At 51.8% G+C, this 15,148-nt stretch overlaps 4 protein-coding genes across 4 annotated transcripts; 1 reads left to right on the top strand and 3 right to left on the bottom strand.

Moving 5' to 3' along the window:
* Positions 1 to 1,209: 1,209 nt before the first annotated feature.
* On the top strand, positions 1,210 to 7,640 carry P152DRAFT_469269 (uncharacterized protein; the record flags this gene model as incomplete). The annotated part of the gene is made up of 10 exons (XM_033680884.1): positions 1,210 to 1,212; positions 1,573 to 1,781; positions 1,833 to 3,783; positions 3,852 to 4,013; positions 4,080 to 4,669; positions 4,976 to 5,611; positions 5,699 to 5,808; positions 5,842 to 6,455; positions 6,486 to 7,313; positions 7,572 to 7,640. 10 exons carry the CDS (start codon positions 1,210 to 1,212, stop codon positions 7,638 to 7,640), a joined length of 5,172 nt encoding a protein of 1,723 aa, XP_033529532.1.
* A 447-nt stretch (positions 7,641 to 8,087) lies between these two features.
* On the bottom strand, positions 8,088 to 8,646 carry P152DRAFT_284453 (uncharacterized protein). The gene is made up of 4 exons (XM_033674952.1): positions 8,637 to 8,646; positions 8,448 to 8,528; positions 8,369 to 8,398; positions 8,088 to 8,311 (listed from the first exon to the last, which is right to left on the bottom strand). Exons 2-4 carry the CDS (start codon positions 8,469 to 8,471, stop codon positions 8,120 to 8,122), a joined length of 246 nt encoding a protein of 81 aa, XP_033529531.1. The 5' UTR covers positions 8,472 to 8,528; positions 8,637 to 8,646; the 3' UTR covers positions 8,088 to 8,119.
* A 767-nt stretch (positions 8,647 to 9,413) lies between these two features.
* P152DRAFT_406555 (ankyrin) lies at positions 9,414 to 11,530 on the bottom strand (the record flags this gene model as incomplete). The annotated part of the gene is made up of 2 exons (XM_033676882.1): positions 9,414 to 10,716; positions 10,764 to 11,530. The coding sequence occupies 2 exons, from the start codon at positions 11,528 to 11,530 to the stop codon at positions 9,414 to 9,416; spliced, it is 2,070 nt and encodes a 689-aa protein (XP_033529530.1).
* Positions 11,531 to 13,504: 1,974 nt separating this feature from the next.
* P152DRAFT_463070 (cutinase-domain-containing protein) lies at positions 13,505 to 14,938 on the bottom strand. Its single transcript, XM_033680464.1, has 2 exons — positions 14,284 to 14,938; positions 13,505 to 14,227 (listed from the first exon to the last, which is right to left on the bottom strand). Exons 1-2 carry the CDS (start codon positions 14,458 to 14,460, stop codon positions 13,613 to 13,615), a joined length of 792 nt encoding a protein of 263 aa, XP_033529529.1. The 5' UTR covers positions 14,461 to 14,938; the 3' UTR covers positions 13,505 to 13,612.
* Between the last annotated feature and the right edge of the window lie 210 nt (positions 14,939 to 15,148).

The following is a 15,148-nucleotide window of genomic DNA, read 5'->3' as shown; positions in this document are numbered from 1 at the left end:
AGGTGGAATGGAAGTATAGAACGGAAGTGTGCATTGTCTTAAGGGGGAATGTCCGGGAAAAGCAGGGCGGTAAGAGCATCGATGTTAACGGTGGCTAGATGTAAGTCTATTGTTATAGTCGAAAGGAGCACGAGATAAGGAGGGGATGCCAACTTTGTTCAGCAGTTATAGCGAAACTAAAGGCAAAGAGGGGTTAATCGATCGATCGACTCCTACACCCAATTAGGCCATTATAGGTTGGCCAATTACATAGGAAGGGAAAGAGGGGAAGGACGAATATACGAGAGACAAGTATTGAATGACGGTACTATGATGGAAAATGTGGGGATGCGGCGCGGGAAGGGGGATCGTGACAAGCTGTGGGTGTGCCGCTTTTCGAAGGCGGATTTGTGAGATATGAGTTATAGAAGACGGCGGAGGATACGCGCGACGGGTGATACGTCGGGGACGGTCGAAAACGGTAGATTGATAGGCTGATTGACCAGTTTCGTTGAATTCCAGGCGAAGGATCCAAGCTTCATGTTGGGGGGAACTATGTCGGCAACCGAACAGGGTTAAGCGGTGAAGTGTGCGACGTTGACGGAGTAAAATCACTGGCGGAGCGGTTTCAGGGATTTATAACGTAGGTAATATCCCAAGAGCTGATGGGTTCGGGGGAATGCTGTTCTGTAGATCTATTAGTCGACGTTCTAATATGATATTTTGTACATTGTGACGAAAATTCGGAATTTAGAAAGGCCAGCATTGCGAACCGATTCGAAACTTGGTATGGAAGGACACGATCAAGGATCGGAGGGTCTGTCTGATCGGCTCCGTCGCTTAGACGAGCGCGTTCGAGAGAATATAGCGCGGGTGGGTTTCGATATACGAACATCTACAGATATCTTCGAAGAGATGTAGAGGGAGTTTGAACAGGGTCGGGCAGCTAGAAACCCAGTACGGAGTAGAGATTCCAGTATCCAGAGGGATACTCGGCGGCTGCAGAGGGGAGAGGGGAGAGGTTCGTCCGCAAGCAGCGCCGTTGCAATACCAGGAGCACCCTTTGGGGGGCCTCCTACCGGACAGAGTGGGAACGAATCGAGCAGGGCGGAGGAGAATTCGGTCCTGCGAGCGAGTCGTGGGTCTTCGCTGGGTGTCGTCGACCGGTACCATGCTCTCAATCGGCAGAAGGTGGAGCTGGCAGGTTTAGGGCCGCCCACCGTCACTAGTATGGTCGACACTGCACAGAGGGCGCACGAGATGGCGAGGGTCGCAAGAGAGCCAGGGTCGAGAGGCGCTATTGATGCATCGGCGCTCGCAGGTTTAGGTATTCGAACGTCAGCGGACATTGGCGAAGCATTCCAGACAGAGTACGAACAAGCAAGAGCAGATAGGGAGACCCGCCAGCGGCGGCATCGGAGGTCGAGAGCGACGTCGTCCAACGAAGTCGTTGGCGGTACTGGGCACGATCCGAGAGAAACCAGTACTTCTTTCGCGGCGAACCTCCCTCGGTTGGCGCCGAAGAGGCCCGGGTCTAGTATGACCAGTGAGCCGTTGCCACCAAAACGCGCCAGAAGAACGGATCGTCGGGAGTGGAGTGAAGAAGAACAGGTACAAGAGCTGGAGGGTATTATATGCGAATTAGAGGACGAATTTGCTGAGAAAGAACGGCTCTCTTATGAGCAGGAATGGTGTACGCCGATCCCGACTTCCATTAAGGTTAGCACCGTCCAGGACTTCTACAAAGCGTTCCATGATATCGATACCTTGCCAATCCTGACCTGCATGTTTTGTTATCGCAAGTACGGTCGGGCCGAACTGGTGGACGTGGCGTGGGACCAGTAGATGGCCAGTCCCATCGAGAAGCGTGAGGGTTCGCCCTTCCAATGCGTTAGGTGTTTCCCTATCGGTGAGACAATCCGTGGGTATGCAGATTGTGTACGGCACCTAGGGAGAGACGGTTTATCTCTAGCCGCTCAGTTGCACGACCGACTCGGATGCGAGCATATATACCCCGACGAGTTGAAGGATCTAACGCCGATCGAAGAGAAGCTTATCGCGCTGAACTCGTGTTACGGCTTTATTACGAAGTACAGCATCCCAGAGGGACCGAGGCAGGGTGTAACATATACGAGGCATGTGAAGGGCCACATTACCGTCTTTCCCAACAACGTTCAGGAGCTAGTGGCCAACGTCCTCCCCCATCCGCTACTTACGGTGATGGATGAGATTCACGTGTCCTGGCATGGGCCGGAGAAACCAGCGCCGAGCGATCTATCGGTCCTCCTATCGGTTCGGCGTCGGGTGGTAGAGAAGGCACTAGTATGGTTGAAGCGACATAACCCGCTGTATAGGCACATTGAGATTGACGGAGCGAAATTAGATAGTTGGGAGACGCCCTCGCACGGGGTACCGTCTCAGGTGTATGAGCGGTTAAAACGGGACGAGCCGTCGGCGCAGGAGAAGGCGCGAACCGGGCAACTAGTCCCATCGACAGAGCGTGGCCTAGAAGAGGACGAGAGCGTAGATATCCGAGAAGTCCTAGCCACGCTCGGTCAAGGGCACGATGTCGAGGTCGGCCAGGATGTGGTAGGCGGTCTAGGACCGAGCGATGGTGACGATGGGAATGGGGACAGGGTCCTCGACAATGCTGCAGCCCCGCTTCACGAGAACAGTTCGTCTGGCATGTTCGCTCTTGATAGGGGCCCGGATATCGCGGATAGGGAGAAGTTACGGTACGTTCGTGACGCGCTAGGTCAACAGGATGCTAGCAATAAAAGGCGGGGTAGAACAGCGGAAGTGCGGCGTGGGAACACCTCCGAGCCGTACATTGTGGTGTCTCGGGGCGAGGACTTCGCCGATTCTTTAGACGCACGGTTCTTCGCAAAGACGTTCCCGACGCTATTCCCAGTCGGTCGTGGAGGCCCACGCCAAGCGGACGAGAGCATAGAGGATGTGACCGGAGCGATGGATGTCGGCGTCGAAGCGGGGGTCAGGGTGCGGGGTCTTATACGATCGCGGAACATGAGCCTAGAGGCGTGGGCCAAACTGGTGCTCCAGCGCCATGGCGGTCGATTTGCGTCACACCATATCTTTGCCTTCCTCGTTTTCAATGTGGGGGTCCGGTCAAGGAATCGCCGCGTTAGCATGGTGAGCGTGACGAGGAAGAATTTCGCCGAAGTCGAGCGCATCGTCCGTTCGCTGAACCCGGAAAGGCTCGAGGCGGCGAAGGCTGAGCTAGAGGCGTCGCGGAAGACGAGCGACGAGGCGGTCAACCAGCTCTTACGGAGCCTGTCGCTATACGGATTTCGCCAGCCGATGTCGAGGGAGAGTCGTTTAAACATGCGGCGGAAGATCCAGTCCCTCATCATTCGGGACGGTATTCCGGCTATCTGGTTCACGTTGAACCCGAACGATATCACTAATCCGATCAAGCTCCGGCTCGCGGCGTATCGGACCCGGGATCCAGAGGAGGCGGAGGCGTTCTTAACGAGCCTAGACCTGGCGTATAAACGGGCACGATTAGCCATCTCGGACCCGCTCAGTTCAGCAATATTCTTCCACCGGGAGATCTCCCTATTTTTCGAGCACTATGTGAAGACCGGGAAGGATTCGGTATTCGGGCGTATTAATCGGTATTTTGGGGCCGTAGAGACCAATGAGCGCGGCGCGCTCCATGTCCACGGACTTCTCTGGCTCCAGGGAAACATGGAACTGAGTTCTATCCTACAAGATCATAATAGGGAGGATCAGGTAGCCTATCAGGAGAGGGTCGCTCAGTATGTAGACAGTGTTTTTACTGAGGTATGTTCGCCGCCGTATAGTAAACCGCGTACAGCAAAGATTGTCTAATGCGAGGGCTGACGATGCAGGATCTGGACCACGAGGCCTTCTGTGCCGTTCGGGCAGAGCGATCGGTAACGTCCGACATATCGCCGCTACTAGAGAACCGCGAGCAATTTGGCGCTGCGTTTGACGAGGAGGCCAACTTCTGCGCCGGTGCTACTCAGATCCACACCCATAGCCCGACGTGCGTGAAATACTCGATTCAGGGGCAGACAAAGAAGAATCGGGACCTATGCCGGTTTAAGGCGCCGTAGAGATTGGTAGAGAGGACGGCGTTTACCGATAGCGGAGTATTGCAGATTCGGCGGTCTCATAGCATGGTGAATCGATGGAACCAGGCCATGGCGGTAGGACTGCGACATAACCATGATATCTCGTTCATTGCTACGCAGTGTAAGACCATGGCCCTGGTATTTTACGTGACCAACTATGCAACCAAAGTCGAGGATCCGGTATGGAAACGGGTGGCCGCGGCGGCAGAACTCTTCCCCCCCCAAGACAACGCGATGGCGGAGCGGCAGGTGGATACCACGGGCGGTCCTGCAACGAACAACGGTGTTGAGAACCGAACACGGCAATTTTTAATGAGGGTTGCGAACCGGATCTTCACGGAGCGGGCATTATCGCAGGTCGAAATCATCGCTCACCTGCTCGGCTACCCAACGGAATTTTCGAGCAATGACGCCTGGACGTTTCTTAACGTTTCTTCCCTTTACTGGCATATTTTCCGCCGATGGCGGCACTTGCGATGCGAGAGTGGCATAGATACTCTAGACGAGTCGGTCGAGGAGACGGTGCTCTTACACGAGGCGGGAGAGAGAATCTCTCTGGTGCAGGCATACCCGTACCGTGGCCAACTTCTGCAAGGGCTATCGCTCTACGACTATATGTCGGTCGTTAAGTTGAAGCGAAAGGGCGAGGGCGTCGGCGCGCGGGGGGAGGTACAATTAGATAGTGCCTGGCCTCTGTCACAGTCGTGGGTGCAGGTGCTGCGAAAGCCCGGCGAGCACGCGATGGTCTGTTTCGACGGCTACCTGAGCAGGAACCTGAGTGACGAAAGCGAGGTCTACTATAAGAGGTATGTATATTCATGTGCAAGAGAGAAGCAAACGATGCGCAGGAAGGGTTGACTTTTTGGGGGCAAACGTAGAGCGGCTGTTCAGCATCTTGCCATCTTTGTACCGTGGGAATCGTTCTTGTTCGAGACATCGGGCGACATCAACGCTATCTGGGAGAATCGGAAGCAGGCCTTGCCTCGGAGGATGGCATTCGTCGCCGACAATATCCAACTCCTACACCGGTCGGCCGAAGATGCGAAGCGCGATGCCAAACAATGGGCTGCTATGTCCGGAGAGACGGATCCTCCCGTCGATACGGTCGAGCTAGAGGACAGGGATGACGATGGGGACGAAGGACCAAGGACAACGTATCGGTCCGACAGTCTCGGCAATGCAGTACGCCTCATCGACGTCTTACGGAACGCAATGGGAGCCAACCAGATCACGGCCGGCTCGAAAGAGATCTCGAGGACGGTAGAGCAAATGGGTCGATTCCAGCAAACGGCCTTAGGTTCTATGGACGAACTGCGCGCTACGACCATTCTCGAGCAAGGGCCAAGGACTCCTGGCACCCAAGAAGGCTGGTCTCCAGGGGCAGCGGTGGTAAGAGTGCCAGCACAGGAGATGCTCAAGTCGATCAAGGCGCAGCAAAAGAGCGCCTCCAGAGAGAGAGAGAGGAGGACCCAAGGGATCCAGGGCCCGGTCGAGAACGACGGAGCCGGGGACAGGTCCGCAGACTCTAGGGTGCCGAACGGTTTCGGAGAGCACGAGGTCCATTCCACGACGGCCGAGTCGGAAGGCCCGGCCGGGGGCAGGGGCGGGGGCGCAGGCCCATCTATGGGTATCCAGCTCGGTCCCTCCACGTCGTTCTCTGCGACAGGGAGACAGTTGGCGGAGCAGACGTTCACCTTAAATCGAAAACAAAGTATCGCACTTCGACTGATCTGTCGCCAGCTAGACCGGATCCGCCGCGACGAGCACGGAGTTCCCCAGCTCTGCCAATTTATCGGAGGCGAGGGCGGCACGGGGAAATCTCGGACTATCGGGGCTATCGCGGAGCTGTTCGCAAGTAAGGGGATCTCGCACCGTCTGCTAGTCACGGCGACCTCGGGAACGGCGGCAGCCAATATCAACGGGATCACTATCCACTCCGCCTGTGGATTCTCGAAAGCTACCGGCTTGTGGGGAGATCGGAGTACGGATCTGGAGAGATTCGCCTCGAGTAGCTCAGCAAGTCGCCGTATCGACGGACGAAGCCGGGCGGAGTGGCAGGAAAAAGACCTGCTTATCGTCGACGAAGTTAGCATGCTCGGCGCGCGGACACTGTACGTGGTAAACGAACAGCTATGTAGGCTGCGAGGGTGTGCAGACGCATTTGGCGGGATCCCTATCGTCGTCTTCTGTGGGGATTTCCACCAGTTCCGTCCGGTGCAGGAGCGGTCGATCCTGCTCCCCAGTCAGGCCGTTGCGTGGACCGAAGATAAATCGTTCCGAGCAGAGCAGAGGTACCAGCATGATAAAGCACACGCTCTGTGGACGAAGTTCACCACGGTGGTTATGCTCGACGAACAAGTCCGTGCCGCAGGAGATGCACGACTACAGCGACTCCTAAAGCGGATCAGGGAAGGCGTGCAAGAGCGGTCCGACGTGGATTTCCTGAACCGCATGTGCTACCGGGAAGGCCGACGGATCCCATGGGAGTCCGGCATCACCGTCGTTACGCCGCTGAACCGGAACCGGTGGAACTTGAACGTCGAGGCCATACTGTCGTTTCAAAGGCAACGGCAAGGGCAGCTCCGGATTTTCATGTCCGAACATAAGTGGAAAGACGGCCAGCCGACGGAGGAGGAAGCGCTCATGATGTTCCGTTACGGGGACGATAGCGCCGTTCCGGTCCCAGCCATCTTCATGTTCGTGCCTGGGATGCCCATCGTCGTCAATCACAATACCCACCAAGGCCTGAAGCTGGTCAACGGCGCCAGCTACGCGGCGTTGGACGTCGTTCTCGACGAGGCATACCCGGGCCATCGCGTCGACGCCGACACCATCCTCCACTTCGGCCCTCCGGCGGGGATCCTGCTGGCGTCGGAGACGGCACGAGACTTCCGTTTCGTCGGCATGCCGGCCGGCACCGTGCTTCTCACACCCATCAGTACCAAAATCGAGTGCCAGAGGAAGCGGCCATGGCAAAAGCACCACGTCAGCCGCCGCGGGTTGCCATGTACAGCCGCATTCGCCTGTACGGATTACAAAGTGCAAGGCAAGACGCTAAACCCAGTGGCGCTGGAGTTGCGGGGGACGCGGGTGACCAATATCGACGGCAAGGCGGTGGCCAGCCAATGCGATCCGTATAGCTTGTACGTGCAGCTGTCGCGCTGCCCGTCGCTAGATGGCATTATGCTCCTGTCCAAGGCACGAGAACGGGACTTCGTAGGCAATCGGGTGCCCGATAACATGGTCGCGGCGGAGGCCAGGCTAGAACGGCTGAGCGAGACGACCATCCAGGACGCGGAATCTTGGGACTGGTCATTAGAGGAAAGGCTCACAGCGCACCAAGGGGAACCAAATGTTTAAAATGTACCGAGTAATAGTCATCAGAGTAACTGAACTAGTGTTCGGAGAGGAAAGCAGCGAACCTGGGCGGATCTAGGACCGAAGCGGAGGACATATATTATTATTCAAGATTAGAGAGAGAGAGAGATTCATACGCCCGTCAAGCCTCTCGGCGAGGCCCATGTGGGGAACTACCTGGGCTGACTAATTACATACATTGGTGCCTTGTGGCCTTGTGCCCTTATTCCAGATTCGATTTGCTATATTAGGCACAAAGAAAATGACGGCACAAAGAAAATCGGGTCACGTGACGTATCACGTGAAACACACGTGATTTGGTCAAAACCCGTGAAAATCACGTGAAATTTGGTACCGTTGGAAAAGGGCGGCATAAACCTTGAGTTCCTCAAGGCACCTTGAGTTCCTCAAGGCAAAGTTTGTTGTCTCCCCTCGTGCGACCAAAGACCTTACGGAACTTCGTTCCTCCAGGCACTTCGTTCCTCCAGGCACTTGGTAATCGCAGACCTTGCGCATCTAGACCGTGTCAAAGAAATTTGATATCAGAGATTAGTTAAGTCACTCTCAATTAATTTTCTTCTTTTCCTTCGGCCAAAACCCTCTCTCGACGTCATGGGGCGTTTGAGACCCAACAAGCCACGCAAACGACTTCTCTATCCTGTCTTCTAACTATTGACAAATCTATCAGCGTATGACCACAAGAGAACTCTCGAAATACAAGGCCTACGTACATTTGGGTATCGCTTGAAGATGATCCAAACGGTCATTGTCAAGGCCAGTGCCACAACCGCAAACACTATATACCACCACCAAGGCGGGTTCACCTTGAGGACATCAACATTCATGCCGAACAATCCCTGTCTCAAATTAGGATCTAAAATAGGACGTGTAAAACTTTGCCGAGAAACACGTACAGATATAAAGAGGAGTGGAAGGAATACAAACTATAAGGTCAGAAAAGATAGCAAACGATGTAACACGTAGACTTCTTACGGTGATCCGCGAGAGACGGCTCATATCGCGATTAAGGGTAGTTGACTTTTGAGCCTCTCGAATGGAGGTAAGATTGAACTCCTAATGAGTCGTAAGCAGTTCGACTCAGTTTAAGTGAATGTATGCCTCGCATGTAGTCACGGAAAGGAAGAGCCCTTCCCTCGGCATCGCATTAACAGCGCATCTTACCAGCTGTATAAGTTCAGATGAACTTCTATCAAGTTTAGTGATCCTAAGATCAACAACCTGTACAAAGTTTTCGGCGATCTGTGTAAGTCTGTTAATGGCTTCATCTTTATAGCCATACTTATCATAGTCCACACGAAATACTCTGACATCTTCGACCTGATTATTGAGTAAGTGACGTAGGTTGATCCAGGTATTCGCGTCTTCTAAAAGACTGACGATGAGATAAGGATCTCCTCCATTCGCATTGAGGACATCGGGACGCTATGAAATGTTAGCGGCTCTGTAAACTAAATAGTCTTTAATGTTAAACTTGAAGCGGATAAGACCTACACAGCGAATCAAGTGGCTATCTATGCAGTCACAGAGCTCTAACCATTTTCTCGTCACAACGTGAACCAAAGTCTCGACGAATGCCGCACCACTGTCAGGAATCGAGCCAGCTGGAAGGGTGCTGAAATGATCTTGTGATGTCCAACTGTCCTTACCACTGGAATCTGGAAGCATTTTCATGGTCCAAGCTATTCTCAGCTCTCCTTCACTCCATTTGAACAGTTTGTCCTCTTTAACATTGCCTGGGATAGGAACTAATGCTATTATTGAGTGGCGATACACTAGTTCTTTCACGAGCGAGCGTTTGAAGTGCATCAATCTGTCTTGTGGGCAGCATTGCGGATCCAGGGAGGCTTCCACTGGCCAAGAGGAACTGCTATTGAAAATACTAGTCAGTCGAAGTCAGTCGTGGACACGGGGTTTAATGAGCGAATAAAGGGGTACGACTTACAACAACCGTTTCTGTTCGTTAGGATAGAGTGTGATCTCTGTTGTGAACTGCTCTAGTGTAAGAAAGGTTACTTCCTTTGGCCCCGATTTATCACCAGAAAGCTTCACGATGGCCGATTTCTGTTTTCCGTAACCTTGTAACCAGTTCTCAGTGGTGATGTCCGCAGCCTGAGCACCCTTATTAAGCAGCCAGTCTACGGCTTGAGTTTTCTTTTCTTGCAAAGCCAGCTGGATCGGAGCATTTCCATCTCCATCCTTAGCATTGATGTCTCCTCCGCACCGGAGTGCCTGCTCCATTATGTCTGTATCGCTGTGAAGTACACCAATATGTAAGGCCGTCCTCAACCGCAAATCCCTGATGCTTGGACCTGCAGCCTGGAGTAGTGAGCCGGTGAGAGCTTTCTCTCCCCTTGCTAACATCATGATAAATGTCGTTCGATCCATGGGACTTAGCAGTCGCATTGCTTCCACATGGTTTTCTTCTGTGGCACGCCACAATGGGGTCCGACCATCTGAATCCTTTGAAGCTGGGCTTTGACCTTCCGCAACTAGCAATTCTATTACAAGTTCCAGCCCAAAATATGCCGCAAGGTGAAGCCCAGTCACTTGCTTTGCTACTCCTTGGCTATAGTTCCGCTGCAACGAATTATCTTCAGAAACCAGCATTGCCTGACTAGCAGAATCCACCTTATCTTGGTCCATCAGAAAGGAGCAGATTTCGTTTTTTGGCAGAGGTGATATCCCATGAAGATGATTGCCCCAATGCCGAGCAGCGTAGTGGTATAGAGGGAAGTTTCGTAGCCTTGACTCGAACTCTTCATCGCTTTTGCAGAAGCCAGCATGGAAGATGTTAAAGGCAAGGTAGGTTATACAACCTGTCGCGACGGTTGCTCTAGCATCTGGACCCCACTCATGCATGGATGCCTGGAGATAATCATAGACTGACATGTGGAGTAAACCCAAGGTTTCGTCAGTCTCTCCATACGTGACGAAGCCCTCACACAGGGTAACGATATCTTCGGTTTCTGGAACCTTTTTAACATCAAATGTAGATGAGCCCTCTTCTACTCCAAGTGCATGTCGAAGCTCGGCTTCTTTCAGGGGTCTTTCTGCGAGGGTGAGCCATGATAGAGCCTTTTTCGCAAGGTGCCTTTCCTCTTGGGGCAGGTTCTCAATTCTTCTCATAATCTTCCTGTAAAGTTCGTCCAATGCCTCGGGTACTGATGTTATCGCGGCATTTAATGCCGTCAGAGTCCTTTTGCTTGCAAGCTCTTCGAATTGCAGCCTCGCAGGTAAGAACCTAAAGGAAGTCAGTAAGCCGGCTGAGCCGTGCACGAATATACTTACATTCCATTTGATGCCTTAAGGACTGATGTCTTGATCTTGTCCTGAAGCTCTGGACTTTGCTGAACAAATGCGGGTAGCTTGCGTATACGCTGGTCCATGTATTGAATCAGATCACTCTCTGTATCCGTACCACCAATTTCCAGGGACGGGGTTCCCTTGAATCTGCTGACGATGTTGGGAATAAAGCGTGAAGTTGCAAACAGGTTGGCCGAAGAATTGTTTTGAAGCGTGAAGAGTCCTAAGAGGAGCTCACGTCGATGGGAACTAGACATCTCATCCAGTGCATCAATGACAATGTAAACCTTCGACATAGCAGCGACGATGGAAGCCAGAACGTCAAAAAGCTCTGCAACTGAGGGGCGTGTTGATCTAGCCCCATGGTTTTGGTAAAGGTCTAGCAAAGCGTTTGGTAGTGAGGGCATGCGGCATCCCAGTTGGAGTAAAAGACTTCTAAGGAGCTCTTCTAGCTGTTGATAATCTCTCTGAAAACTGCAATAATAAAACGCGATACCAATGGTGAAGTCGGCCTGAAACGTATCGTCGAGTGTATCTACAACCATGGAAGTGATGACAGTCTTTCCTGAGCCTGGAAGACCAGGGCAGAACAAAGTCTGCTTCTCATCGGCCAACCATCGCTTGAATTTGGGCGAATCTAGAAACCATCTACCGGTACCAGCAGACCGTTTCGATGCCACCTGATGTTGTTTTGTATAAGGGTCCTCTTGCGTAAGCCATCGGAGAACCTCTCGGTCGTTGGCCTCGTGCATACTGAGCTGAGGGTCTCACGCTTCTTGTTTTGCTTGGTTTGGATGATTCAGGACCGTATTATAACTGGTTCTATATCTCTCTACTCAACATGCAGAGTTAATCGAGACGTTGCCTCCTGTTATAAAGCAATCATCGTAGTTCAGGACAGCTGAGTGCCTTTGAGGAATGAAGAGGCGACAGGTTTCTCTGACACCCTCTGGGAAATCGATCCTATAGAAGAATTAGGGCGATTGGTCAGTAAGATGCTTTCAGATCATGCATAGGGACGAGATGGTCAAACCACATCAATATCCAGCCTCAAATCCGATGTATTGATAGCCTCTACACTAGAGGAAAGCAAGCGGAATTTAAACTCGGGCTTTCTAGGTCCATATCTAGTGGAAAACAGCATGGCTTATATAAGGAAAGGGGTAAGGAATGTGGCACACAAGCGGGGTAGGAGATGAGTAAAACGTCCCCTGTGGCGTAATTATGCCTGTAATTTCGACATATCCGTGCCCGTGGCTCGTGCGTTTTCAACGCTTACTCATGTCTCATGTACTCATGCTTAGGGCACGCCGTCCTCATAAAGTCTTCATGAAATCTAACCCGATTTAGCCCTAGCGCCCATAAATGCCCTTATAAATACTAGCTGTAAGAGTCTCACTGTCGGGAATCTCCAATCGTGAGGCAAACATTGAATTGTTGCTATGAAGGAGGAATCTATCTAAGGTGTGCGAGGCGTTTATCTGTTCTGGTGTTTACAGAGCAAACGGGCCACAGGGCCACAAGGCATCCAGGTCTGCGGACCTCTGATCCATCACACTAGCCCAATTGGGTATAGCATTACCCAAATGTAAGTGCCTGAGGCACCCACATCGGTATTTGTAGATTCTACCCATTCGTATAGCTCGCTCCAACTGTATATAGTCTTGTAATCAACATTTCCATCACCTAAATGACCAAACCATAGCAGGAATGGACGTGTATATACGTAGCTTCAATCCTGAATTCTTCATAAAGAAGGCAGGTTACATGACTCAGCATGATGACTCATCATGCTGAATCAGAAACGCACGGGCCCATTACTGCCACCTTTTATGAGACCCCTCCGTAATTCATCATTTAATCCAGATGAGCTCATTTGGACTGCCCTACTCATGCTCGATTCCGAGGATGCGCTCGCCTTCTAAACGCAACTTCCTATAAACCCCTTATTTAAATTGCTTGGAATATCTAAGGCTGTTTTGTAGATGCCGTCGTCTCTTTTACCAGATATTTTAGTAGCCCCCTGCGCCCTACTGCTCTGATCTATCACACATCGGGAGTGGAAAAAGATTCAATTTCCAGATAAAGTAAACCCTGCTGCACAGCCCAGTGAATTTGAGGGCAAATCCAATAAGTCCTCGTGTTGTTATTGAAGAATATCCAAAAGTGAGATTTTCCAAAATCCTGAAAAACGCATACAAATTATCGAACAGCCAGTGCGCGTCATTGACAGGATCCTCAGGCTATTTATTTGAGAACTGCATTTACCGATTAGGTATAGTGCGGTTTGTTGCCTCAGGCACGATAATAAATAGCCTGAGCTTGCTGAGGTAAACCCCTAGAGGTTGGGAATCAGGTGACATCCCAATACGGCTAGTATCATGTGTGGTTACCTCCTATTCCTCCGAGGCCTCCCATACTCCTAGATAGATCAATCAATGACGTATCAATACTTCTACATTACATACACAGATTAAAAGCTCAGAGCTGGGTAGTCTCTCCATAACCATATCTCCACCAGGAGTTAGGAATTGCAGCGAAATCGCTAGTAAAAGAGGCCAATTCCGGACAGGGTTTTCTCATCCTTTACTACAGGCAGCCACATCCAGTTACAGAATGCGCAGTCTCAGCTGCTTACAGAACACACTGGCATTCATTCACACAAAGATATTGTATTGCTAAGGATTCTGGCGCGCTAGTGAGGTAAATGGCTTATACCTGCGTAGTTCCGTTGCCTTCAAGTACATATGCGGCACTACACTTCAGCGCAACGCATGCGAAAATGGCGCAATTGCCGTGCCATTTGGAAGGATGCAGAAGCGGTAGCTTCTCCCTTAAGAGCGGCGACCGAAAATGCCACCGAAGCCGCCAGAGCTGCCTCCGAAGAGGCTACCGAGACCGCCTGATCCAAGCCCACCAAGGCTGCCAGATGTCGAAGCAGTAGAGCCACTAGAAGAGACACCGCCACCTTGCTTGAGCCTTTGGACACCCTGGGCGAGGAACTGCGCACCGGGTTGGATATCACCAGAGTACGACAAGTGGCCAGCGTTGACCGTCAGGCTGCGGCCGCAGACGCCATCGGAGGCGTTGCAGAAGATCTTGACCTTCTCACGGGGGAAGTTGGGGATCTGGCCATTGTCCTCCTGGTTCTGGGTGTCACCATAGAGGACGACGGCGGCGATGCGGTCCTTCTGCGCCTGAGGCATCTTCTCAATGGTTCGGTGCATGAGAGCGGCGCCTTGAGAGTAGCCGCTGGCGACGAAGATTGCGTCAGGGCACTGCGACATTTGCTGGTTGAAGGCCTGAGTGGCAGTATTGATCTGCTTTGCAGTTGTACCACCGCGGGACACGTTGTCCATGATAGCAGCGTCGTAGTTGATACCGACGGTCTTAAGGCTGGGGATTTGCCTCTCCAAGGCTCGCTCAAGAGGGGGTCCAATCAATATGCCCTATTATTTCCGTCAGTTTCTTCTTCCCCTGGTTCCAAAGAAGAAAAGCTTCTTACCATGGTTGGGGGCTCAGTTGAACCACGTGCAAACATGAAGATAACCTCAGCGCAACCTCCTGCTCCGCCACCGAGACCACCACCACCGAACAAGCCACCACCAAATTGGCGAGCCTCTAGATCCACTGGGGCTGCCACAGCCAACGAAGCTAAAAAGATCGAAGTGATGAACCGCATCTTGACTGTCAAATAAGAGACCATACGAAACGAGAGTGTTAGAAATGAAAGAATGAAGTAGAGCTGTGTGGTGAGAAGTGAGAACAGGACGACTCTAGCTAGTCTTTATATACGATTGAGTGGCATGGCCAAGATCTGGAGGGTGGGAACGTGATAATAGCGTATAGTGATGGAGAAAGTGCAATGAGGTGAAAACGCTAAGGTTTTCATATTGATAGCCGCAGATTGCTCTATCAAATAACAAGCTTGGCAACCAGTCCCTGGATGTTCTACTTGGGGTAATTTGGCCTAGATATTCTGTAAGCAATTTGTCTCATCGGCAGAGGAGCACATGTATCAGGCGGTATACTGAATGCTCATGTTTTCATTCATTTATTCAGAGCTGGAGCTCATTCGCGTCAATAGCGACGCCCAGACAAACAAATGTCCTTGAGAAAATAGATTGACATGGATTATTCTGACATTGCCACGATAAACATGCATCGTTCCTAGCAGGAGTGATTAGTATATATTCGTATATCCTCCAGCGTCTTAAGAGTACGAGGAACTTCGACGTTCTAGTGGCCATGGCGTGCCGTTCCCTCAATCACTACAGGGGGTAGTGATCGACTACAAGGTCGGCCAAGCTGACGCCAAGACCATTCGTTGACACTGAACCAGTTTTCCCCACTTGGTGAACCCCTCCCAG

Source organism: Eremomyces bilateralis (genome assembly GCF_010015585.1).
Source record: "Eremomyces bilateralis CBS 781.70 unplaced genomic scaffold P152scaffold_54, whole genome shotgun sequence".
NCBI lineage: Eukaryota > Fungi > Ascomycota > Dothideomycetes > Eremomycetales > Eremomycetaceae > Eremomyces > Eremomyces bilateralis.
Note: the sequence above shows the minus strand (reverse complement) of the source record. Positions and strands in the feature narration are given on the sequence as shown.